At 53.0% G+C, this 25768-nt stretch overlaps 1 protein-coding gene and 1 long non-coding RNA gene across 8 annotated transcripts in view; one reads left to right on the forward strand and one right to left on the reverse strand.

Annotated features, from left to right (window-relative positions):
- Window positions 1–42: 42 nt before the first annotated feature.
- Window positions 43–19655, forward strand: LOC122236601. The gene is made up of 2 exons (XR_006214686.1): window positions 43–234; window positions 19057–19655. It is a non-coding gene; the product is annotated as an uncharacterized LOC122236601 (long non-coding RNA).
- The window catches only part of ADGRL1 (adhesion G protein-coupled receptor L1), a 44226-nt gene continuing 31080 nt past the window's right edge, over window positions 12623–25768 (reverse strand). For 5 of the 7 annotated variants that reach the window (XM_042978380.1, XM_042978378.1, XM_042978379.1 and 2 more), the window contains 18 exons: window positions 25103–25417; window positions 24292–24395; window positions 23792–23977; window positions 23441–23479; window positions 23064–23247; window positions 22769–22891; window positions 22011–22225; window positions 21545–21715; window positions 20889–21098; window positions 20573–20793; window positions 20289–20355; window positions 19763–19854; window positions 19044–19212; window positions 17580–17708; window positions 17298–17394; window positions 17077–17205; window positions 16886–16903; window positions 12623–16461 (listed from right to left, as the gene is read on the reverse strand). In XM_042978380.1, the coding sequence (XP_042834314.1) occupies window positions 15719–16461; window positions 16886–16903; window positions 17077–17205; window positions 17298–17394; window positions 17580–17708; window positions 19044–19212; window positions 19763–19854; window positions 20289–20355; window positions 20573–20793; window positions 20889–21098; window positions 21545–21715; window positions 22011–22225; window positions 22769–22891; window positions 23064–23247; window positions 23441–23479; window positions 23792–23977; window positions 24292–24395; window positions 25103–25417 (3212 nt within the window). In that variant the 3' untranslated portion in view covers window positions 12623–15718. Of the gene's footprint in view, window positions 16462–16885; window positions 16904–16927; window positions 17206–17297; window positions 17395–17579; window positions 17709–19043; window positions 19213–19762; window positions 19855–20288; window positions 20356–20572; window positions 20794–20888; window positions 21099–21544; window positions 21716–22010; window positions 22226–22768; window positions 22892–23063; window positions 23248–23440; window positions 23480–23791; window positions 23978–24291; window positions 24396–25102; window positions 25418–25768 lie in introns of those variants that run through there. The other 2 variants (XM_042978382.1, XM_042978384.1) reach the window with 2 other exon arrangements.

Consider the following 25768-nt stretch of genomic DNA (forward strand, 5'->3'; position numbering starts at 1 on the left):
GCCTAAGAGGGCGGGAGGGGCGGTGCCGGCGCCCGCGGTGATTGGCAGGGAGGAGAGTGGCAGGGACGCAGCAGATTCTTTGAGAGGTGATTGGCTGAATTGGTCGCGGGGGCGGGTGGAGAGGAATACTTAGCTGGGGATTCGCGGCAGAGGAGCGGAAGTTGGCTGCCGGCGTGGTCGAAGCGTGTGTAGAGTGAGAGGAGGAGCGTTTGTCGCCTTGGCGTCTGTCAGCAGGTGAGCGTTGCCGGGACCTTCTTTAAGGGGCTCCCGGCCCCTCCTCAGACCCAGCGGTGGGGGAGTCCGTTGTGAACTTTGTGAACGTTGGTCACCCCCTCCCCCACCCCCGCGAGGGAAGACGGAGAGGCGGTCGCGCGACGCGCTGGGGCCGGGGCCCCGGGAGTGGGGCCTGGTTCGAGTCCCGCTCTCGCCTCCTTGAGCTGCTGGGAGGTTTCAGGTGGACACCGAGCGCTGTGAGTGGGAGTTGGGGTCCTGCCTCTGCGACTCAGCTCCCCAGGCCACGTCCTCCCCCCCCCCCCCACCCCCCCGCCGCTCATTGAACGGGGCCGTGAAAACTCGCTGACGCGACTTGTGACTGCATAGTGCAACTAGAAACTTCTCTCGGCCCCCACGCCAGGGTCGGACCGCTGTCGCGCCCTGCCGGCCAGACTCCCGCTTCCACCCGGGGGAAAAATAACACGACCCGCCTTTCTCGTGTCACATTTTTTCTAGCAAGGACGTCTTGGTGGAAAAAAAAAAGTTAAAAAAAGTTAAAAAAAAAAAAATACAGGTGGAGTGAATTTTAATGTTATCTTTAACCCAGTATAGCCAAAATAGTATTTCAACAAGTGATGGGCCTAAAACATACAAATGAGATGCCTCACGTTCTTCTGCGAGGGTACTGAGGCTTCGAAGTCCCCTGTTTTAGGGTTACAGCTACACTTTCATCGGAAATAGTTGGTCTGGCTTTGGGTTTCCTAAAAATGACACTTGAAAATGGAGAAGCGCGTGCCCACGCTGTCGGCAACCGGCTTAAAAGTTTTCCCTGAGCTCAATCACACACCGTTTTTTAAATGTCAGTGTTAATTAGTTAGAATTAAGTGACGTGGAAAGTTCTATTTTTACAGCGCAGCTGGAACTGTCTCCAGGTGTTCACAAGCCCCTGTGGCAAGTGGTTCCTGTATTCCTGGACAGTGTGGGTCTGAAAGCGGTTGGATCACTCTTTTTAAAAATTAAAAAAAAATAAAAATAAAAAAATAAATTTTTTTTTCATGTTTATTTTTGAGAGCGAGACACGGAGTGCCAGTGGGGGAGGGGCAGATGGAGAAGGAGACATAGAATCGGAAGCGGGGTCCAGACTCCGAGCTGTGGGCCCAGAGCCCGTCGCAGGGCTTGAACCCCCCCCCCCCCCCCCCCCCCCGAACCCGGAGATCATGACCTGAACCGAAGTGGGACTCTTAACCGACTGAGCCACCCAGGCGCCCCTGGATCAGTCACTCTTTATTTTTTATTTTATTTTATTTATTTATTTTTTTTTAGTCCCTCTTTAAACATGAGTGTTTTTCTGCTTTCCGGGTGAGAATGTGGTCTTCCAGGCTCTACAGCCTTGTTTCTGGTCGCCGCTCCCCAGGCCCGACCCCAGCTTCAATTCAGCCACACTGTCTTTTTGTTTTTGCCAACCTGACCTGGCATTTCCAGCACAGAACCCCTCTCTACCCAGAACCTCTTCCCCTGCTCTTGGCATGGCGGGTGCCAGGTCTACCTGTTCAAATGTGCTTTTCCCAGAGAAGCCTTTGCAAGGGTCCCCTGGCCAGTGTTCAGACTCAGCGTGTAGGCCTGAACACCAATTCAAGCTACTGGCTTTTCTTATCCAGCCACCTCTGTGGTTTTGGTACAGTGAGTTGTAAGGCCTCGTGATGCTAGGCTTTTTTTTTTTTGTATTTATATCTTACGTTAAGTACAAAAATGTTTTGTGGCTAAAATCATTGAAAGTGTTTTTTCCTTTGAGATGATTTGGCTGCAAGAAAATCCACTTTTATGATCAGCTATGATTTCTTGGCGGATTTTCGTGACTGAGAAAATCTGATTTTCAGATTATTTCCAAATGTAATTCAATTGTTTATGTGAATACTGCATTTAATGATGAACGAAGTTGCCACGATGTTGTTTTCTAGATGTGTCATTAAATTACTTATTCACTCCAACTTTGTAGTGTTCTTTTTGCATTGTGGAACCCCCCCCCCCACCTTTTTCATACCGCCTGAAAAGCTCATCAGCCACAAGCGTTGTGTCTGTGGTGCTAATGAAGTAAATGGCTCCGTCTGTAATGAGTTCTCCATACAGCTGGCTGAATAATCTTCAGTTGTAAACCAGATCATGTCATTACCCTGCTTAAAACCTTCAAAGGCTCCTCAGGTTTAGAATGAAACCTAAGGTCTTTACTGTGGCTCAGGCCCTGCACCGTGACCTCAGCTGACCTCTCAGGCTTCACCACCTGGTCTTCCTCTTGTTCCCACTCTCAAGTCCTGCCGGCTTTATTTACCATCTTTCAACACCAAGCTTGTTCCTGCTGTAGGGCCTTGCACTTGCCGTTCCCCCTGGAATGTGCTGTTTTCAGATAATTGCATGGCTGTCTCATTCCCATCGTTTATGGCTCAACTCCAGTGCCCCTCTCAAAGAGGCTTTCCCAGGCCACCGTAGTTAAAGCAGCTCTTTTTTTTTTTCATGTTTATTTTGAGAGGAGAGAGCAGGGGAGGGGCAGAGAGAGAGGGAGGGAGACAGAATCCCAAGCAGGCTCTGAGCTGTCAGTGCAGAGCCTGACGTGTGGCTCATACCCATGAACTGTGAGATTGTGACCGGAGTCGAGACCAAGAGTCGGATGCTTGTCCTACTGAGTCACCCAGGCACCATAACGCAGCTTTTCCTTACATCACCCTGTTTTACGATCTTGGTAACATTCAGAACTTAAATTGGTTTTAGACTGTGCTTCTCTCTCATCATCCCTCAGTAGATGGACAGCTAGTTGAGGGCAGAGCTCTCACTTGCCTCACATTGACCTTTGAGTGTATTCAAAAGAGTAAATTCACATAAAGGGCTTAACATAGTACCTAGAGTCTGAAGAGCACTCCATGACATAAACTTTTAGTAGTATACAGTAATAAGGAGATGAGTCTTTATTCTTAACATAATATTTCAGGTGCACACACACTTGGAAAGGTATAAGAAATGCTATAACAAAATACATTTTTACCTGTTTCCCAGCTTAAGGAGTCAAACATCAGAGATGCCATTGAGAGGCCTTGTGTACCCCTGCCTCAAACCAAGTCCTTTCCCCTTGTAACTACAACCCTAGATTCAGGGTTTATTTTTCTGTGCGTGTTTGTACAATTTAATATCTGTGTGTCTTTAAACAATGCATAGTATTATGTGTCATGTTCTACAGTTTTATATAAATGAAATCTGTGCAAAAAAGAGTTGGCCATAGTAGGTATGAGACTGCTGTTCTTTAGGAAGGCCTGTTTGCATGGTTGGCCCTTGACTGGTCTCTAGGAACTTGGATTTCAGAAGAGTTCTGCCATCCCCTAAAGAGTGGTTCTTGGTGCCTAAACTGTACAATGTGCTTTATGTTGAATATCTCCTTTCCTTCTGGAGTCTAGTGTTTTTGGTACTTGACTAGCCCCCAATAAATACCCTGGGCATTGATTCTCTAATGAGCTTCCAGTGGGCAGTATTTCACGTGTGTTGTCACAACTCTCCTGGGGAAACTAAGTGCATCCCACGTGACTCCACTAGGAGAGGATTCCTGGAATCTTGTGCATGGTTTCCTCCAGACTTTGCACCATGGGCCTTTTCCCTTGGCCAGTTTTGCTTTGTACCCTTTCACTGTAAGAAATCATAGCTGTGTGTAGGCTCTATGCAAAATTCTGTGAGTCCTCCTAGTGAGTCATTGAACCTAGGATGATCTTGGGGACCCCGGACAAGGTAGCATACCGGACATATACTTAAAAGGTGAGGCGAGCATGGCACCTGTGGCACAAAATCTGAGGAGGCGTTCACTGTCAGGGTCACACAAGTGTCCAACCTATACAACGCTGAGGGTGAGTGCCTCCTAGAGTTTTCATTCTAGACACCTTGCTTGCTCCACTCTGGTCACAGCCGTTACCTCTGAAACTTGCTTTTTTCGTCCAACATAATGCGTTTGCAGTGTGTATGTGTTTACGTATATGTAACATCGCTGCAAAAGCATTATGCTGGACCCCAAAAAAATACATTTTCATTGCTGTAGCTATGCTGTCTGATGTGGTAGCCATTTTCTACTTGTGGCTATTTGGATTTCAATTAATCAAAATTAAATACAAAGTTCAATTCCCAGTCACCCTTAGCCACATTTTATGTGTTTAATAGGCACCCTGTGACTGATGGCAACCACATTTGGACAGCATGGGTAGAGAATGCTTCCACGGTCACAGAAAGTTTTGTTGGACAGTGTTTACTTACCTTACCCATTTACCTCTTGCTCAGTATTTAGGTTGTTTCTTGTTTTCTACTCTTGCAAACGGTGCTTCAGTGGTTGTTGCTGTATGTGTCTCCTTGTACACACATGCAGGAGTTTCCCTAAGATACGTATCAGGAGTTGAATTACTGGGTTATGGGAATATCCACCTTTCCTAGATATTGCCAGTTTGCTCTTCAGAATGACCATTCCAGTTCTTACTCCCCCAGCAAGGTTGCTGTTGCCCAGTGTCCTTATCAATACTTGGTACTGTCAGATTTTTACATTTCTGTTTTTTGATTTGTGTAAATTAGCGGTTTCCGTTAGCATTTTCCTGATGACCAGTGAGACTGAGCTATTTATGTCTGTTTATTGACCCTTTATCTTCTGTGAGTTGCCTCTTCATATCTTCGCCCATTTTCCTGCTGGATTGCCCTCATCTTATTGAGTATAGATGGTTCTTCTCACATCTGAAACTTGCCTTTTCATTTGTATGGTGTCTTTTGAAGTTCAGAGTTTATTATTACTATGTTAATGTCATCAGAATGATCAGTCTACTTAAAGTTTGTGTTTTTTGTGCCCTGCTTAAGAAATCTTAACCTGTATCTACTCTCTTTTCCTCCATGGAAGTTTTACTTTTCATATTTAGCGTTTAAAAAATCTACCTGGAATTTATTTTTGTTTATGATGTGAGGTGGGACTGTGTTTTTGTTTTTTTCCGCACAGAAACCAGTTGTCCCGGTTTCCTTTATTGAGTAGTTCAGTGGTTTTCAAAATGTGATCCCCTGGGGATCCACGAGGTAAACCATTTTCATAATGGTTCTAAAGGGTCACGTCCATTTCTCATTTGCACAGTGTTGTCCTCTGCACGACTGGTAGAAAAGCAGTGGTGGGTGAAACTGCTGGTGCCTTAGCACAGGAGTCCGTGCAGTGTCCCCACAATGTGGTAGTAGTTGTCCTCGTATTCCTCGCTGCCGCCACACATTCATTGTGAAAATAATTTCACCTAAGAGTGTCCTTGAAGAAGCCATGAAAGTAGTAATTGCGTTAAAACCGAGCCTCTGAACAAGTCTTTGTAATATTCTGTGTGGTGAAATGGGAAGTTTGCACGGAGCACGTCTGTTGCTTGCTGAAGAGCGACGGGAGGTGAGGAAGTGCACTTGTACAGTTGTTTGAGTAGAGGTGGAACTGGTGCCTTTTTTCATGGAACACCATTTTTACTTGAAAGAATGACAGACGGTAGTTATTCAGTTAAGATATTTGGCCGATATTTTCTCAGAAATGAATGAAGGGAGCTGGTCACTTCGAGGACCATTGATGGTGTGTTGCCAGTGATAAAATTTGAGCTTTCAAGCAGAATTTAGTCTTTGGGAAAACTTTTATTCACCATGAGCCTGACTACTTTGCAATATTTAAAGATATTTTTCTGATGAGATCAGTGGTGATATTAACAAAGAAGATTTTCAAAATATTGTATAGTAATTCAGTAGATCAGTATTTTCCAGTAGGCCAAGGGGGCTCAATGTAACAGTATGAAAAATTCATTGATACAGTTTCATATTCCACCTTACAACCAACTCTTAATTTTTTAAACATTTTTAAATTTATTTTTGAGAGGCAGAGAGCATGAGCATGGGAAGGGCAGGGAGAGGCAGACACAGAATCCGAAGCAGGCTCCAGGCTCTGAGCTGTCAGCACAGAGCCTGATGTGGGGCTTGAACTCACGAACTGCGAGATCATGACCTGAGCTGAAGTTGGACGCTCAACTGACTGAGCCACCCAGGCGCCCCTGACCTTACAACTAACTTGAACACACCACCACTTGTTGAGTTTTGGTAAGTAACAAAGTAGGATATCCCCAATTAGCTGAAAAGGCTATCGCAGTCCTTTTCTAACTGTATCTGTGTGAGGCTGGATTTCCTTTATGAACTTCAACCAAGACAGCATATTGCAACAGATTGATTGCAGAACCTGTGTGAGAATTCTGGTCTCTTCTATTGGGCCAAACACTAGGAGCTTCACAAAATGTAAAACAATGCCATTCTTTTCACTACTTTGTTTTTAAAAACATAGTTATTCTTACAAAATAGCTGACTTATGTTAGCATCTGTTGGATTTATTAGCTTATGTATTTTTTTTTTTAATTTTTTTTTTTCAACGTTTTTTATTTATTTTTGGGACAGAGAGAGACAGAGCATGAACGGGGGAGGGGCAGAGAGAGAAGGAGACACAGAATCGGAAACAGGCTCCAGGCTCCGAGCCATCAGCCCAGAGCCTGACGCGGGGCTCGAACTCACGGACCGCGAGATCGTGACCTGGCTGAAGTCGGACGCTTAACCGACTGCGCCACCTAGGCGCCCCATGTATTTTTTAAATGTTTATTTTGAGAGAGAAAGAGGATGAGTGGGGAAGGGGCAGAGAGAAGGGGGTGGTCAGAGGATGGGAAGCAGGCTCTGTGCTGACAGCAGTGAGCCCCGTGCAGGGCTTCAGCTCTTGAACTGTGAAATCATGACTTGAGCTGAAGTCGGACGCTTAACCGACTGAGCCACCCAGGTGCCCCTGATTTATTAGCTAATTTAAATTTTTTAAAAAAAATTGTCAGTTGTAGTTTCTAATTTAGTAAATATACATAGAAATAATCCCTATCCCTATAAACAACAGCTCTTTAGGGTTCTCATTAGTTTTTTTTTTTTTTAAAGATTTAATTCATTTTTTAACTTAAATTTTTTTAGTGTTCAGAGACAGTGAGTACGGAAGAGGGGCAGAGAGAGAGATAGAATCCCAAGCAGACTCCGTGCTCCCAGCACAGAGCTGACATGGGGCTCAAACCCATGAACTGTGAGATCATGACCTGAGCTGAGATCAAGAGTCAGACGCTTAACTGAGCCTCCCAGGCGCCCCTTAATTTTTTTTAAGAGCAGTTTCAGGTTCACAGCAAAATTGAGAGTAAGGTACAGAGATTTTCTGTATGCCCCCTGCCTCCCCTTTTCTCATGCATGGCCTCCCCCACCATTAACATCCCCACCAGAGTGGTATATTTATAGTTGATCCTACATTCATATATCATTATCACCCAAAGTCTATAGTTCACATTAGGGTTCACTCTTGGTGTTGTACGTTCTGTGGATTTGGACAGACGTGTGCCATCATTATAGTCTCAAGAGTATTTTCTTTGTCTCCCAAATCTTTTGTGCTCCACCTAGTCCTCCCCAATTCCACTCATGAAGTTTTGTGAGGGTAAAGGGATCCCAAGACCAAAACCCTTGAGATCCTCTGGATCAATCCATCCTTTCCCTAGTGATTTGTAACCTCTGTCTAGAACAAGTTTGCATCCAGTCACAGGTCTCTTCATGGGCCTGTTTGTCTTCCTGTGCCAACACCGCATTTTCTTAAACATTACCACATAACCAATCTTTGTAAGGGCTGGTTCTCACACCTAGTTCTTCATTCTTTCAGAGGTATCGGTTATTCTTGGTTTTTGTTATTCCACAGAAAGTAGGACACACGAATACTTTTTCCTTTTACAAAAGTAATACATGCTTAATGAAAAAATTTAAATAAATTTTTTTTAATGTTTATTTTTGAGAGAGATAGAACATGAGTGGGAGAGGAGCAGAGAGAGAGGGGGACACAGAATCTGAAGCAGGCTCCAGGCCCTGAGCTGTCAGCACAGAGCCCGATGCGGGGCCTGATCCCATGAACCGTGAGATCATGACCTGAGCCGAAATCGGATGCTTAATTGAGTGAGCCACCCAGGCGATCCTGAAATAATTTTTTTAAATGCAGAATTGGAAGAAAGTAAGTTACTCACTGTTCATATTCTGAAGTATAGCTTTATATTCTGATGTTATATGTGTGTACATATACGTACATGTAATGTTAACCTTAAGGATAAAACTGAGTTTTAACAGCAAAAACGGGTTTATTTGGGAATAAGAGAATTGCATTTTGGGACTTGCAAGCTGTGGCCAGACAAAACCTTACCATAGGCAACTCTAAAGGACAAAGGAGAGGTATGCTCTTATAGAGAAAAGGGAAAGTTGGGAAGGCTGTTATAAACCAAAAGTGCTTTGGAGTGAACTGGCAGTCCGAAGTGTAGTGGCTTTTCATAGGCTGAGCTAATCTGTCTCTCTTCAGCTGGGCTTTTGTGGGGCGGGGTGGGGGGGAGGATTGGTTGCGGGGAGAAAACCTTCCTCCTGCTGGGGTAGGGAAGTGGAATCCACTTGCTAGGTGCATCTCTTCCTGTTGGGTCTGCAAATGACTGCTGGCGATAGGGCACGAGAGCTCCACCTTCTGGCCTCTTGACTCCATTTTAGTGAGGTTTCCCTTTATTAATTTTCACAATATACGCATGTATGTGTGTGCACATGCACAAATACACACAAGTTTATGTAACTGTTTATGCGCTGTTTGTATATAAGTGTCATTCAAAAAGGTGGGTCATGCTTTATCTTTTTTATATCTAAATTTTTATACAAAATCTTATTAAAAATTTATTTCCATGTCATTTAATGTTCTTCTGCACCATCTTTAAAATTTATTCATTTATTTATTTTTAAATGATTTATTTATTTTTGAGAGTACAAGCAGGGGAGGGGCAGAGAGAGGGGGGGACAGAAGATCTGAAGTGAGCTCTGCGCCGACAGCAGTAAGCCCGATGCGGGGTTCGAACTCGCGAGATCATGACCTGAGCCAAAGTTGAGTACTCAACCGACTAAGCCACCCAGATGCCCCTTGCATCGTTGTATTTAATGGCTATATGTATTGTTTTATGTGCCTGATTTATGTAATGATTTTCTGTGCTGAAATTTTATTCGTTGTGTTTCACTCACAGAAACCTGACCACAGTGAACCTTCTTGTTGCTAAGTTTTCATGTGCATTTGTGATTGTTTAGGATTGATTCCCAGGAGAGGACTGGTCGGGTTACAATGAGGGCTTCAGTTGTGAGAGGCTGGGATCACTTAGATGAAGGTGGAGGGTTGTGGAAGACGGTGGGACAGGACAAACAGAAAAGATTAGCAGCTGCAAGGATTTTGGTCAAGGAGAGTCCTGGTGCAGTGAACGTGATCTAAGTGGGGGAGGGAGGAGGCAGCAGGGGCCTGTCCTCATTGCTCGTTTCCATGACTGATGTTTGAAGGGGTAAGAGAAGAGCAGAATAAGCCTGTGTATGTTGTGGGGATTGAGGACTAGCCTCAGCCTGGCTTCCCCAGGTCTTGCTGAGAGTTTGTGGGACAGAGGAGGTTTTCTCTGGGTTGGAGGCCCCCAGTGCCTTTAGCCTTTTGGGGGTCTGGAGAGAATCCTCTGTGGCTCTGCATTTAGGCCGTCCTTCTGGCTTGACTCACATCAGCCCGCTCTGGACAGCCCTAATGCTACCTACGTGGGGACTGTTGGGGAGTGTGGTGTGCTTAGTGGGCATCTCCTGTGATGTGAGGAGCCAGATCGTCAGCCCTCTGTATTGTGTGCCACGTGGGGTTGGTGAACAGTGATGGGGAGTGGGCAGTTGCAGCCAAGCACAGACATCCCTAGAAGCAGCTCCTGGGATCAGAAGACCAAGATGGAGGCCTGGTCCAGCTCTTTCTTATTAGCCAAGTGAACGTGGGGATAAGCTGTCCTGGGCTTCGGCTTCTGCAGCCATAAAACAGGGCTAATACCTGCCTCGTCGGGTCACTGAAAGGATTAAAATGGATGGCATGTAAAGCATCTGTGGGATGCAGACACTTTGAACTGCCCAGTTGTCCTGTGTGAGTAGGTCATTGTCACTCTAAGCTCAGTTTCCTCATTTGACGAATAGGGACAAGAATACATACTTTGTGATGAGTACATGCGGTGAATTGTAGGAAGGAACTTGGAAGTGATAAATGTCAACGTAAGTGTTCCCGTTCCTGGGCATGTGCAGATGGCTGCACCAGGTATGTACGGGTGCCACTAACAGCCACCTGAGGGTCACAGGCATCTGGCACGGCAGATTGCGATTGTGCTAGCAGAGGACGGTGTGTGCCGTGCTGGGGAGAGTAAAGGACACAGAGGTGAAAGAGCTGGTTGTGTTGTAGAACCTCCTCTTATGCTGGGATTTGATCTCAAAATCAGAGCACGAAGTCAGAATCATATGTAGTTAAATTTGATTACCCTTGAAGTCCCCACACCTGCTCACAGAGTGTCTCAGTAAGTCCAGTACCATCAGCTCCTCTTCCAGCATAGGAGCAGATTGCCTTTTCTTGGGTTGGGTACCAGCAGAAAGAGTGAACTTAGGTTTCAGGGCTGCGCTAAATTAAACTCAGCATAGCGCAGTGAGGGGCACGTGGGAACCGAGAGCAGTGGAAGAAATGGCCGATTCACACAGTTCCATCATTTGTAACTCTCCTCTCAGGCTCACTCTAGGTCTCCCTTTCATTTCAGCTTTCCATCCTTTAACAAATATTTATTGATCACTTACTGTGTGTCAGATGCTGTGCTAGACACTGGGGAACAGCACTGAACAAAAACACACCATTCTACATTACATTCTGGTTGGGGAGGCAGATAATAAACAAGCAAAAGAAGTTTCTTAGTTTGTAGATAGGAGTGCTACGGGAGACCAACAAAGCAAAATGTGTTTTAGGGAGTTCTGGGGTAGCCAATTGCAGTTTAAATGGAGTGGCTTGGGAAGCTCTGATTTTCATAAGCAGGAGGATTCTCTGCAGGAGAGTAAGTGAATGCTATGGAACGGCCAGGGCAAAGGCTCCGAGGCAGGTGCCTGCATCTTTGTGTGCAGTGAGGAGCCCAGCATGGCTAGAGTGGAGGGAAGCAGGAGGAGAGCCATGGGGATGAGATGTGATGTCGTAGAGCCTCGTAGGTCATTGTAGGCTGTTGGGCTGGCTTTGGCCTTTTGTCTGGGCAAGAGAAGAGGTTACTGGAGACTTTTGAGCAGAGGAGGGACAAGGTGCTTACCAAGATCATTCTGGTTTCTGTGTTGAGAAAAGCCTGAAGAAGGACAAGGGAATTAGTTAGGGGAGTGTTGCAGTGGTCGTGATGAGAGACAATGGTGGCTTGAACCAGGGTGATAAGAATTAACTGTGGATAATTTGAAGTTAGAACCACCATTCCATTTTCTGTCAGTTTTGATGTGAGGTTGAACAAAGAGGTAATAAGTTCAAAGGAACCTCCAAGGGTTTATTCTTGAGTCGCAGATGGATTTGCGATTAGTTGAGGTGGGGAGCCTATGAGAGGAGCTGTGGGGGACAGGTTTGGACAAGTTAAGTTTGGAGTCCTGCCAGACACCTAGGGGGAAATGTGGAGGGGGTAGGTTGGATGTGAAAGAATTTGGAACTCAAGGCAGAAGTTCAGCCTGGAATTCTGTGTTTGGGAGTTGTCAGTTTATAGTTATTATGTACAACCATGCAACAAGGCTGAGATCTCCTAAGGAGTGAGTGTAGGTGTCTGGTCTCACCGGTGTTAAGAGTCAGGAGATGAGAAGGAACCAGCCACAAACTGGGAAGGAGTGGCTGGAGAGGTGGGAAGAGAATCGGGAGTGTGGCATCCTGGATGCGGATGTTGAAGGGAGGGAGGCACAGAGAGATGCTCGCACTGTTTGAATAGTCCTTCCTCTCTCGGAGCACTGGGAGCTGCGTTTGAGAAGGTGCAATACACGTGATGCGGTCCCACCTTGGCACGTTTGAAAATGCACCGTTCCAGCAGCATGTGGGGGTCTAGGAATGGCAGGTGGAACGAGACAGGCACAGCATACGGTGCCTGCACTCTGCCTGAAATACAGCTGGTGGGGCTTCTCTGACACTTGATATGCAGTGGCCTGGCCAGAGAGACTTGGGCATTCATCTAGGCACTGTAAGCCAGGTTCCCCGTCTGCAAAATGGAGATCTGATAACCTCCCCCATAGAGCATTTATGCGGATTCAGAGAAACTGCACCTGAAGTGCTCAGCCAGACCCAGGAACTTACAAAGTTCTCTGGGAGTGTTAGGATTCTGTGACTCGCCAGGCCTCTGCGGTGGGTTCAAAATGCTGCAGTGCAGGTTCTCACCGTTTCAGCCTCATGGGGACACTCTGAGCAGATCCACTCACCCACTTCTTACCCCCCAGCGAGTCACACCACTCTTGTCATTCCAAGAAATCTTAATTTCTTTATTGTTTGATTTTTTTGACTCAACAATTTTTTTTAAACTTTTTGTTTTTTTCTGAAACGTTCTTGTTATGAGCCTTTTGTTTTGTTCTCGTTAAATGCACTCGACCCAAAATTGGTTTGGCATATCGAAAAGGAGACCAAGGAGGGACTGGGGGGCATGGGAGAGAGGGGAGGAGGCCCGAATGGACACAAGAGATATTGAGGGTGAAAGAAGAGGTACACAGAGACAGTGAAAAAGACACAGGGAAAGAGGTGTTGACAGAGAAAGGAAGGCCAGGGAAACAACAACAAAAAATACTAAGATTTAAAAGCAAATGAATTCAGGAGCCCAAGGAAGAGAGTAGGAGAGGAAACCAAGACCCTTCCTTCTCTATACTGTCCCAGCTGGGGTGGGGTGTCAAGGCACCAGGTCTGGTTGGGGTGAGGGGACACCTGGGCTCTCGGGGGCGGCTTTGCACTTGACTGCAGTGGTGTCCAACCCCACCAGGGGGCCCTGCCATGCAGCTCTGAGGCCTGGGAATCCACCTTGGTGATTTTGGCTGGAATGAGAACCTAGGGACCCACCACACCCTCTCTCCCCTTGATTGTCAGTATCTGGAGAGATAAAAGGAGGGCTGGTCAGGGGAGAGAAAGCTGATTCCTTGCCTACCTCCAGCACCCACCCCCTGTGGAACTCTCCCTCCAGGCCTGCTCTCCAGCCCTCTTACTGGTGGCAGAGGCAGCCTCTGGCTCTGGCTGGACTGACGCCTGGCCAACTCCTCCATTGTCCCTCCTCTCTTGCCAGCTCTTCACAGACCTCTAACTGCCCCTTCCTAAGTGGAGTTCCTGGCCTAGTGATACCAAGGAAGGCCACAGAGCTGTCTGGGCAAGACTGTCCCTATACTTCTCTCTTCCCCATCCAGACTTATCCATGTTCTTCTGCTGAATGAGGTTAAGCCTTCCTACCGAAAAGCCAGATCTGGAACCCAAACCTGCCTTCTCCCCACACCTGTCTCCCTACATGGGACAAACCACCATCTTTGGTCTGACCCCTTCTCCCCTAACTGATGGGGACAAGCCAGCCCCAGCTCCCCAGGAGAAGGGAGGGACTTTCTAGCAGCAAAAAGGGTTCCTCCAGCCACCTACCTGTCCCTTTCCCCTAGTTCCTCCCTAGAGCCTTCCCCCCCACCCCCACCCCCTTAACCCAAAGAAGTTTATGGCAGCAGCAGGCTGAGACCCGAAGATGTTTGAAAACTCATGGCACTTGTGAGAAAAGAGAGAGGGGCAAAAGAGACAAGAAGGGGGCCAGAATAGGGGTGGAGGGCCACCCCTGGGAGAATGGCAATGATAGGGCTGGGCTAGTGTGGCAATGGAACTACCCTACCCTCAAAGAGTTGGGGCAGGGGAGGCCAGGGTGAGAGGCTGGAGAGGAGGGTGCTGGAAGAGGTACTCAGGAGACATCCCCAGCCTGAAGCTTCCAGAGTCTATAGGTTGGGGGTAGAGCCCCCAATACAAAGGTGTCCTGACTGCAGGCCCTGGTACTTGGCTCTGTGTCCCCTGCAGGAGGGTGTAGGGGAGGGAAGGTGATCTCTCACCTTTGCATACCCTCCCCACCCCCCTCAAGAGAGAAGACAACTTCACCACTCCTAGCCTCCCGGTCACACCCACCACTTGCTGCCTCCACTTTCCTTCCCCCATCAACCTCTCTAGGTGGGAAATCAGTCCCTTCTTCCTCGGCCCAGAGTCCCAGAAGCAATATACAAGAAGCAGGAACTCAAAGGGACAGCGCAGCCATCTTGGCAAAAGCATCTTTGGGTGTGAGGGTGTCTCCCCCGGGCCAGTGGGGAGGGGAGGGGGAGACAGGCCCCGGTCCTGGGGCAGGCAGTGAGGTACACGCCCCAGGAGGGCTGACTGAGGCCAGGGACAGGCGGAGCAGGGAAAGAGGCGACAGAAACAGTGCCGGGAAGGAAACAGGTTCTTTGTTTCGCTGTTGCTTCTAGATTTTGTTTTCTGTCTCTGGATTGTAAAAAGCTGCTCTGGCGGCCCGCCCACCCCGGCTGGGATGCACACATACACGGAGAAGTCCTGGCTGCCAGGGCCCGGTGGCGCCACTCTGCTCCGGAGAAAGCCCCGGGCTGGCTGGGCCACAGGCTCCCGGTGGCTTCAAGTGATGAGATTTTCTTTCCTTTTTTTTTTTTTTTTTTTTGTCTTTTTTTTTTTTTTTTTGTCTTTTTCATTTCGTTGAAATATTTACAGCAATGGGGGAGGAGGAGGAGAGAGGAAGGGGTAAGATGGCCCCCTAGGGAAAGATCCAAGCCCAGGACCCACTCCCCAGGGAGATCCAGACCCAAAATCTGCTCCCCAGTTAGCCGAGCCCACAGGACTGGGAACTGCCCAAATATGGCCACCCCTGTGGGCTGGGGGCCCTGCGGGGAGTTGTGCTTCATCAGGAGTCACCCCAAGGGAGGGGGTCACTGGGTGCACTTGAGGAGGCTGATGGGCAGGCTTGCTGGGGAGGCAAGGATGAAGAGCAGAGGAGGGAAGGAGCTTCAGAGAAAGTTCCACCTTTAAACCAGCAGCCACAACTGCCCGTTCCGCCTGCCCTGGGGCCTTCTCTTGGGCCAGAGGCCCCAGTCTCCAAGGAGCAGGGAACTAGTGCAGGAGGAACCTGTCTGCTCCCACTGCTCCTTCCTGGTGCAGCTGGCAGCATTTCCAGATGCAGAGAGAGGAGCAGCGGACAGGTTCCATTCAGCAGGGCCCTTGGCCCAAGGAGACCAAAGCCCTCGTTTCCCTCCAGGGGGTAGGAAGGTAGGGGAGAGGGGGAAGTAGAGAGTGGGCTGCACCCATCCAATTTCTCCTTCCTTACTCCCTTGGGGACCTCTTGGCTTCTCCTCACTGCACTTCCCCCAATTCGAGCTGGTGCACGTGGCTGGTAGGAAACCCTGTCTGTGAACCCTGCACCACAGGCCCCCATGGCAGAACTCCTGAGGGGCCTAGAGGGCCCACGGCCGACGGGTACTTGGAGAGAGTGGCCCACCAGCCACTGCCTCCGTGAGTCTCCCTCTCCCACCAGAGCCCCACCCAGGGTTCCCTCCCTGGCCTGGGCCACCAGCCCCTGGTCCGTGAGGTCCCTCAGAGACTGGTGACCAGCTGCATCTGCCCATCCCCATCGGGCCCTGGCCCCTCGAGGCCTGGGGCTGCCAGGTAGCCCTCGTGGCTGGGCCGCCGCACCTGGTAGTAGCCCTGCAGGGGGTTCCGGGCCACCAGGGCCGGTGGGCGCGAGGTGTAGTAGATTTCAGGGGGGCCGGGGGGCGCAGGCGGGGGTGGTGGGAGGGCCTCGCTGGGCCCCTCGGGGCTGCTGTCCGGGTAGGAGGGCGAGTCCCGCAGGTTGGCCCCGCTGGCATAGAGGGAGTCCCGGCCCGGAGGGGAGGAGAGGGGCCGGCTGGTGGCCCCATCCTCCGCAGTGCAGCTCTCCGACTCATCCAGATCGCTCTGGTACAGCACCGACTGGGCCCGGGGCAGCAGCAGCGGCTCCTCCAGGGCCTTGTAGAGAAGTTCGATCTCTGCCCGGTCAGCACCCCCGGGCCCACCTGCTTCTTCCTCGCCACCGCCCCCTGGCACAGGTGGCACGGGGGGTTCGGGTGGTGGAGGGCCCTTGGCCCCGCTGCTGCCGCCCCGCAGGTTGTTGTGTACCAGCTCTGAGATGATCATCTTCTCGAAGGCAGCAGCGTCGGCCAGGTTCCGGCCTCGGGGTGGCTCGGAGGCCCCATCCCCTGGAGGGAAATCCCCACTTCGCAAGGAGTAACTGTTGTTGAAGTTGCCATTGAGGGGCAGTGTGTCCATGCCACAGGCTTCCCGGCCTCCCAGAGGGTGCTCTGCAGGCAAAAGGGGATGGGCTCAGGAGGCGTGTGGGCGGCGACAGGGGCATGGGCACACGGGAGAGGGGGTGCCTGCTTTCCCCTGGGCTGAGCTCTCCCATTCCCATTCTTTCTCACTGGCAGAGGGGACACCAGCCCAGCGGCAGGTTTGGGGAAGGGGGTGGGGACCAGTTCTCTCCAGGTCCCCTCTCAGGTAGAGGCTATGTGAAGAGTTCTGTGTGACCGGTTCCATTTCCTGTGCTCTGACACTCCTCACCTTCACTGCCTACCTGAGAGCCAAATATAACCCCCTCCGGCTGTATTTGGGGGGGGGGCTTTGGGGGGCACCCTGAGTTCTCCTCCCTGAGTGAGATCATCCCAGGAGGCCACCATCACATTTTCCTCCCGGCCTCAGAAACGTTACCAGGCAAGTCACACTTACTGGGTTCCCGGTAGCTCCCTGCAGGTGCCAGCGAGGAGAGAAAAGAGAGAAGGTGAGAGTGTGCTTGGGAAGTCAAGCCCAGGCTCCAGTTCAGGAAGCATGAGGATGCCCCAAGCAGAGACCCTTGGGATGCAGACCTCACACTCCCCGACCTGAGCTGATGATCTCTTCCTGTACTGGAGTGCTCTCACCTGGGGAGTTGAAGACAGGGGGCGAGGAGGGATTGAAGCCCACCGACTCAGCAATGAGGGTGTTGTAGGGGCTGGTGCCCCCACGGGGCTGTAGCACGGGGTTGGTCAGCAGGTGGTTCCCCATGGTACCTGTCCGGGACGTCAGAGGTCACAAGGTGGCCCAGAGACACTGGTCTAAGAATCTTGAGGGATAAAGTGAAGGGCGAGGGATGCGGTCTCACCTCTGTTCAGGGTGGGGGTACTGTTGATGTCGCCTGCCATGAAGGAGGACTCCGTCTGTTTCCTCACGGTGTCGTTCCACATCCTCCGGATTCGGCTCTGGGGACATAGCCTGGACGTGAGGGGGCCCCCGGGGCGCCCACCCTCCAGGATCTTTCTGAGGTCACTCGTCTGATGAGCACCACCAGGGACCCGGGCTGAGTGCTGCCTTGCCTCTCGGGCTTGTGGGTGCAACACTCAGCCCCAGGGAGCCCTGCCCGGTGCCCTGGCCCCGGCCCAGATACCTGGGTCCCTGTGTAGTAGCGGGTGTTGCTCCGCATGGCTGAGGTCTTCAGTGAGCCGTGAGCGCCCCCAGGGGGGGAGCGGATGCAGCAGTAGGAGTGACGCAGGCACTTGCTGTACTCCTTGTGCACCTGGGTGGGGAGGAGGACAGGGAGCTGGCAGCGGGTGCCCCGCGAGCCTCTCAGACCTCTCCGTCTCCCGTCCCACCACGGCCAGCCAGCCTCTCTCGCTGCTCAGGCCCAACCTCCTTTCTCCACATCCACTGCTGGGTTTCTCATTTGTTCACACGACAGATCTTTAATGAGCATGTGCCGTGTGCCAGGGAGAGTTTAGGCCCCAGGAATGGCATAGAACAAATCAGACCCACGGCTCTACCTCTGAGAGCTAGTACCGTGGTAGACAGAGACACACGTAGATGCAAACGCCGGCACGTCGTGTGGGATGTTTGATGGTGTCAGGTGCTGTACAGACAACTGTGGCCGGGAAGGGGGTCGGGCGGTGCTGTGGGTTGGGGGTGTAGTGGGGGTCTGTGATTTCAAATAGACCAGGGGGAGCCTCCCTGAGGAGCCCTCTCGGCAAAGATCTGAAAGAAATAAGGCAGCAGACCTTGTGGATATGTGGGGAGGAGCAGGGACAAGCCCTGAGGAGGGTCCGTGTCTAGGTGTTTGAGAGAAAGCAGAGGAGAGCGTGGCTGGAGGGGAGGAGAGGGAGGCCAGGGTAGGAATGTGTGAGCCTGCGGCTGCTGTAAGGGTGTCGCTGTCACTGTGCGTGAAGTAGGGGCTGTGCGAGGATGTTGGCTTTGGCTGTGTGCCATGGGGGCGGCAAGGGGGTCACACTGTCCCTGCGTATCCAACGCAGGCCCCAGGGTCTTGCAGCAGCGGTCTTGTGATCCCTGCTTCCTCTGTCCCCTGCTTCAGCCTTCCCCGCTTCACTGTCCACCTGCCCCCACCACTGTCTGGGGCTCCCTACTCCCTTGAAGCCGAAGTCTACAAACACCTGGGTTCAGGTTCCCCGACTTTCGTCTAGAGCTTACTGCCTGTACACCCTCTCCACACTCGTCTGCTTCTCCGATCTCCTTCATATATATATTTCTTCATGATTCAGATTTTCACACATTTGAAAAGGAAACTGTTACCACAAAACTCACAGTTCATCTCCCAACTACTGAAGTGGAAACGTTCTGTCTGGGTGGTACTCAGTCCTCTCCCTCCTACACCCTTGATTTGTGCCCCACGCTGGGGGTGGGGGGGGTGAGGTTGATCCTCTGTCACAATCCTGCCCTGTGCTCTCCCAGCTCCCCAGACCTGTCCTGCTTTCTTGCTCCCCCGTGTTGCCGTATCTTGCTCTTTTCCAGAACCATCTTCACCCCTGCCTAAATCCTTCCTGACCCCAAGCCTGCTCTCCCCTCACAGCAGACACAGTGCCACTGCAGAAGGCAGGCACTTGCACCCCTCCCCTGACCTCACCTTCTTTTGTAAGGCGCAGTGAAAGACAAAGATGAAGACCCCCTGGAAGGCGTTGAAAGTGGTGAAGAGATAGGCCATGACCACCGACTCCTTATTGATGAAGAGCAGGCCGAAAGCCCAAGTGAGACCCAGCAGGAAGAGCAGCGCGATGGCCCCCAGGGCCCAGGATCTGGGGAGGGGGAGAGGGAGAAGGGATATCAAAGTCCCTTACAGTGGAGAAGCCCTCCCCTGTAGCCCTGCTGCGTGTCCCTCTTCAGGCGAGCCTCGATGCTGGCTGCAAAGACCCACCTAGGATGCGCGGGCCTCGGGGGGAATGGCCTGCACAGCGGTACTTTCAACCAGCCCGGGCCCGAGGTCGGGGTTTGGGGTTTTGCAAAGGTCAGTCGTTAGCCTTCACCCTTTGGTCCGTGTTTCCAGCCCCTTAAACTGTCTTTTGCTGCCTATTTCTCTGTAAGTTTCCTTGAAGTGGACTTACCTTTTGCACTTAGCCTTACACTAACCAGCTATGTCTTCAAGAGCACAGGTTAGATGTGTTAAATCCCGCGTTTTCCAATACTCATTAAGTAGATATATAACAAGCACAATAAAACACCACATTTGTCCTTAAAATCACATCGTGTGGTACTGAAAGTGAGAGCACCACATTTTAGGAAGCCCTGGGAGAGGCCGGGCCCAGTATGGAGACATCAGGGGCAGGGGTGTGCAGAAGGGTTGCTCACTTAATGTTGTCGAGGCGACTGGAGTCAGGCTTGAGCACAGATGAGCTCCGGATCATCTTGTGCAGGGTCACCATGAGAAATACCAGGTTCACCTGGGGGTGGGACAAGGGGAGGGGCTAGGCTACACGTGGTACTGGCTAGGCTAGGGGTCCCTCCACCTCCCATTGTGAGCTCCTGGCCAAGTCTTAGTCTCACCCTCCTTCTTCAGGGCTGCCTCTGCCAATGTACCTGTGCTCAGGTGTCTGCTGACTGGTAACAACTGTTAATGTGGCTCCTGCTGCTGGGAGGACAGGGCCCACACCTGACACAGGCAGGGGCTCAAATCACAGTGCCTGGATGGATGGGCCTCGGTGCTGGAGCTTTACGGACCTGCTATGCTCTTGTCCTCTTGGTTGGCTGCTCGGTTTCGATGGTGGTCAAACCAGCCCTCTCAAGGCTTGGGGGGAGTGGGGGGTGCTCAGGGGTCAAGGCTAGCTTGCATGAAGAACGGAGACGTGGTACTGGCGGGTACCACCTTTCTACTTACCACGATAACAAAGGAGACTGGCCCGATGAAGCTCCAGATGAAATAATTGTCCACTCGGAGCCAGCAGCTATAAAGGAAGTGGGGCTGGGGTAGACAAGAGGCGGGAAAGCCCTCCCCCCTCCCCAATCCTAGTCCCCAGGGACTCTGCTGTGGCCTTAGATCTCAGGAGGAGGGAGGCCAGTGCCCTGAGGGTCCTGGCCTAAGAGGTACTGCTGAGCAGAGAGCCAGGCAGGAGGAAAGACTTGTCGGGGTGGGGGTGGGGGGAAGAGAGGAGGAACACTCACGCCTTCTCGGTGCCATAGCTGCGGTAGTCGATGGCAGCCGCGATGCCCACCACCAGTGCCGGGAAGCAGTAGCCCCCCAAGTAGTAGTACTTGGTACGGGAGTACTCGCTCTCAAACACTTCCACCAGCAGCAGATAGAGGTGCACACCCTCCAGGCACAGCCAGGAGAAGGCGGCCAGGAAGAAGTAGTGCAGCAAACCAGCGAAGATGGGGCAGGCGATCTGGGGGCGGCGGGGACGGGGACCACAGGTGAGGAGCCACCCGGGACGGCGCCGCCTCTCCTCCCGCCTGCCTCTGTCCCTGAGTCCCAGCCCACCTCATACTGAGTCTTGTCGATCCCCACCAGGAAGAGCAGCTCAGCCAGGAAGAGGTTGATGCACAGGTTCTTGTGGATGGTGTTGCGGTCGGTCTGCAGCCCCCGCAAGAAGCAGAAGGTAGAGATACAGATGGCCAGGCAGACGAGGGAGATCACGATGCCCACCCAGGTGATGACCGACAACAGCAGCTCATTGATGCGGCCCTGGTACTGGGGGATTGGGGGGGGGGCACTCAGCACCTGTGGCCTTTATGTAGCCAGGCTCGCTCTGGGCTCAGCCAGGTACTAGTGGCGAGCAAGGCCATAGGTCACGGGCACCACCAGTGCTGCCCATCTGGTCTTCTGCCCCCTGGCCAGCTCGCCGGCCCCCACCCTTCTGCAGCTGGCACGCTCACTTCCTCATGCTCTGGAAGGCTTGTGGAGAGATGATGAAGGTGACACCGACTTGCTTCTCCAGAGAAGGGAGAAGGTGGGACCGTGACCAGAAAGAACCAGACATACGGCCTCATGCCCCAGGCAAGACTGGTGGCCCCCCTCCTGCCCACATGCCCACGAAGCTGGCCTTCCCTGCACTGGCCATGCAGTGCTCTCTCTGCCATGCAAGGCCAGGAGAGCAGGTGGGCCTGCCCAGAGGAGCGGAGTGCCAGCCAGCTTACGATCTCGTGGTGGGCCATCAGCACGGCGAAGTTGGTGAGGTGGCTGCAGGCACATGTGGTGTGGGTCTTGTTGGACTCCACCAGGCGGCAGCCCTGGGTTGACCAGTAGCCCAGCATGGAACGCTCCGAGTAGTTCCAGAAGGAGCAGTTAGCATTGAAGTGGTTCTTGGCCTGTCGTGTGGTGGCGGCCGGGAAGTCAGGTCCAGGGAATCCCGTTCCAGCCCCCACACCCAGCTCCCGGGATGGTGACAAACATGAGAAAAGGGGCCGGGGCTCCAGGTGACAGTCTGGGGTCTCCGGGGACAAATGGCCCAAGCTGTTGAGATGGAGGCCGGGGGACCGGCGTCCCGGAAAGGGATCGTAACTTGTTCTTGGGGTGGGTGAACACATAGTGGGGAGAATATGCAGGTTGGGAACATGGAAGGTGGTGGGACCCCCACAGAGGGGGGGGGATGCCTCAGCTCACCTCCAGGTGGGCCACGGTGAAGATGACAGGGTCCATGAGAAAGACTCGACTGGACTCCTTGTTGATGGACGCCGCGATGACCTGCGAATTCACCACCAGGGAGGCGCCGCCTGGGCCACCTGTACCTGCTTCACCTGCCAGCTTCACTGTGGCGTTCTCGGTGGACAGGAAGAGACCCAGGTTGTTGTAGAGGATGAAAACGACTTTGACTACACCTGGGGACGATGGGCATGGCAGGGTGAGCCATCAGTCCTCGGCCAGCACCCCCCCCCCCCCCCAAGCCACACGGGCCAGCAGGACCTCCAGAGCCAGGCTGTGGCCCAGGTGAGGGGGGCTTGGGGAGCCCTTCTGTGTACCATTGTTCAGTTAGTTGTAAACGGTTCCAAATGACAGGGCAGTGTCCCCAGCCCCACCTCATTTGCTGTGTTACCTTGAGGAAATCCCCATTCTCTGAGCCTTAGTCTCAAATGGGACAGACCTCCCTGAGCTATGAGAGTAGACTGCTTTCACACAGGAGTGAGCCCGGCAGACTGCAAAGTTCCTGTGCTGTGGGGCTTTGGGCGGGGGGTGGGGGGGGAGTGGGGGTGAGAGGGAGGACTCCACGAATCCCCTGAAATATTATGCTAGCTTGAATATAGGACAGTCTTGTGTGTTGTGGGTCCCACCCTTTTCTTGGATTCTTCAAAACCACTAAAATTTAAGAACTGATGTTTTTTGCCAGTGAAGCAGGGATGCCAGCCCAGGGTTCGGGCACTGACCGTTGCGGCTGTTCTGCTTGATGGTATTGGCGGACAGCTGGATGGAGTTCTCACTTGGGTACTCCTGGGGGAACACCAGCTCCTGCACTTGGCCCTCGGTGTTGAGGACTGTCACCTCCAGGACTGTGGGGACAGGGGATGGCAGGACAGATGTGGCTGCGGTCTGTCCCCAGTCCAGAGGCCCAGCTATGGCAAGAGGCCCAAGGCCAGGGCATCCCCCATGGTCTCTGGGCTACAGCCCTCACAGTTCAAGATTTGCACCTGAACTTGCCCTGGTCATGACCACAGCACTCACCCACATTCTGCTTGGCAGCCAGGAAGCGGGCGGGCTCCCTGACATTGTCGGCCAGCAGGAAGGCACCCTCCTCCAGGACATCCAAGAGCATGGTGGCTGTGTGCACCTGCTCCGTAGCATTCATGTCCTTCCAGGATTCCAGAGCCTCTGGCCGCAGCAGGTTGTCCACAGTCTCTACCACAGCCTACACAGGCGAGGGGGTGGCATTGTGATTCCCCCCCACGTCCTCCAGTTCCTTGGGCTGGGCTCTGCATCCCTTCTCTCAGCCTCCCTCCCCAGTGCTGCCTGGGGCGTGCCCAGGAGCCATGAGGGCTGTCTCACCAGCTCTCCCTCCCCTGCTGCTCGGCCTTGGCCAGCAGGAGCCCTCTGGGCCTCACCTTGATGTAGTCTTTGCAGGTTCTCTCCCGCTTGTGCATCTGGGAAAAGAAAGAGAGGTGCTGTCATTTCCCTCCTCCCCCCCCCACCCCCACGCTGACACGTCCGGGCCCCAGATAGGCTGCTCTTCCGCAGCTGTTACCGACCCAGGACTGGGCCATGAGCAAGACCTATTCCTAAGGGACCCCCAACCCTAAGGACCGTCCAGGGCAACTCGAGAGGGAGCTCCAACATGCCTAGGACCGGTCCTCTCTGACCACCACGGGTGGCAGTCCAGCTTGGAGGTACCAGGCTGGCTCTTCTTGAACCCTCAGGGCGCTGCCCCACCCTGTTGGCCCCCTGCCACGCCCCACCTTGTTGTAGTTCTTGCCAGCTGACTCGCGCTCAATGGGCCGCAAGGCCTGCAGCTGGGCGTCCAGAATATCCAGCAGCTGCTCCATCAGCTTCACGGAGGAGGACACGTCACCCGCATAGATGGAGCCTCGGGTGTGACGGGCTAGCTCACTGGCAATGTTGGCCGCGTTCTCCCCACTCTTGATCTGTGTGAGGTGGGAGTAGGGGCCCCCGGCTACCTCAGAGACCATCCTGCTTCCCACGTGTTCCCTTTTAACATGCCCAGCCTGCTTGGCCCCTCTCCTCCCTCCCTCGCTCTCTGGCCTCTTTGCCCTCCCCGTCCGTCTCTGTTCCTGCAGTAGGCCAGGGAGGGGACCCCACGCAGTCCTGGCTCCCAGACCTGCCGGCCTATTTGTCTCCCCAGTTGCTCTACTGCCCCCAGTGCGCCTCGTGCCCGGCCACCCAGGGCCCAGTGTGCAAGCAAATGTGCCAGTCTGGAAGGGGCAGCTGCTGCTGGTACCTTCTGGGCCACCTGGTTGACCCAGGGGGAGGTGCAGTTGCTGAGGTCAGGGCCCCGGGGGTTCCAGAGCCCCAGGGCTGGTAGACACTGGAAGGAGGCAATTCCTGCAGGGACAGACAGGAACAGAGAAGGGAGCCACAGGGAAGGAGAGGAGAAGGGGCCACAGCAGGGAAAAGAGATAACAGAGAACAAGTAGGTGAAGGAAACACGGAAGACCAGACATGAAGAGGGCCGGACAGTCAAGAGAGACATCACTCTGAGGTGACATAAGCCACCCCTCACTTCTCAGCTCCCCCTCTTGGTTCCTCCTCCTTCCATCTTTGCCCACCAGAGATGGAACTTTCTAGCAAAGTCCATCTTGGAAGCCCTCCCTCTCCCTGAAGCCTCTTCAGACCCTCCCCTTAGATTGCTCCACTTGGAGGATGGGGCCCTGCCCCCCCCCCGCCCCCCCCCCCCCCCCCCCCCCCCCCCCGCCACAGGGCACTCGAGCTGCTCTCTGTGCTGCTGCTACTGGCTGCTCCAGGGCCCAAGTCACCTCCTGTGGGCTCCCTTCACGGCCTGCCCGGCACTGCAAGAGGGGACAGGGCAGGGGGACTCACTGAGCTGCTCCTGTGCCCTGAGAGCACAGCTGCAGAGGTCAGGCGTGACCCCTGTCCTCAGAAAGCCCATGCTTGGGCGTGGAACGTGAACAAGGGAGTGTGCCTGGGCCAAGCTGAGTGGCGGACACGTTCCCGACCCCTTCCCCGGCCAGACCAGATTTGGCCACTCCCCAGGCCAGCCACAGTGAGGCGGCCACAGCCTCTATACTCACCTCGGGTCCCCTTGGGGCAGGGCCTCTCCACCAGCATGCCCTGCTGGGTGGCCGGCCACTGGACCCGCCGCACCTCTCTAGGTTCACAGAAGAGCTCTGGGGACACGTGCAGGTTGGGGGCTGGGGGCCGCCGGGTGCTGGGAGCTGGGGCTGTGGCTGGAGGCAGGTCAGGTCCCAGCTGGTTGATGGCACCCACAGGGTGTGTGGTGAGGGGCACCCGGCGGAGCGGGGTGGTAGCTGCGGGCGAGGCCGTGCTGGTGAGGGGTGTGGGTCGGGCTGTGGTGGTCGTGCTGACAGGTGGGGAAGTGGCTGGGCCTGGAAGCGAAGAGGGTATCCAAGGCAGAGTCACCCCTGTGCCCGGAGTCCTGCCGTGGTGTGCCCAGGCACAGGGTCTCTGGCATTCTAGCATGTTCCCTAAAGTGGGAGGATGTCCTGGTCCCCACTGGGTCTGGGAGATTTCCCCTGGCCTCTCTCTACCCCCAAGACCACCAGAAACATCAAAAGGCACTAAAAATTCACTTGAGTGTACCCTGAGGTGTGAGAGAGCAACCAGAGAGCGCAGGCCAGGAAGAGGATGTCACAACACAGCCACCTGCCATCCCCGTTCCACTCTCCGGCCTCTGTGACCTGGCCGAATCCCGGTGGAGGCCTCAGATCCCCATTTTG

The sequence above is a fragment of the Panthera tigris genome, chromosome A2, assembly GCF_018350195.1.
Source record: "Panthera tigris isolate Pti1 chromosome A2, P.tigris_Pti1_mat1.1, whole genome shotgun sequence".
NCBI lineage: Eukaryota > Metazoa > Chordata > Mammalia > Carnivora > Felidae > Panthera > Panthera tigris.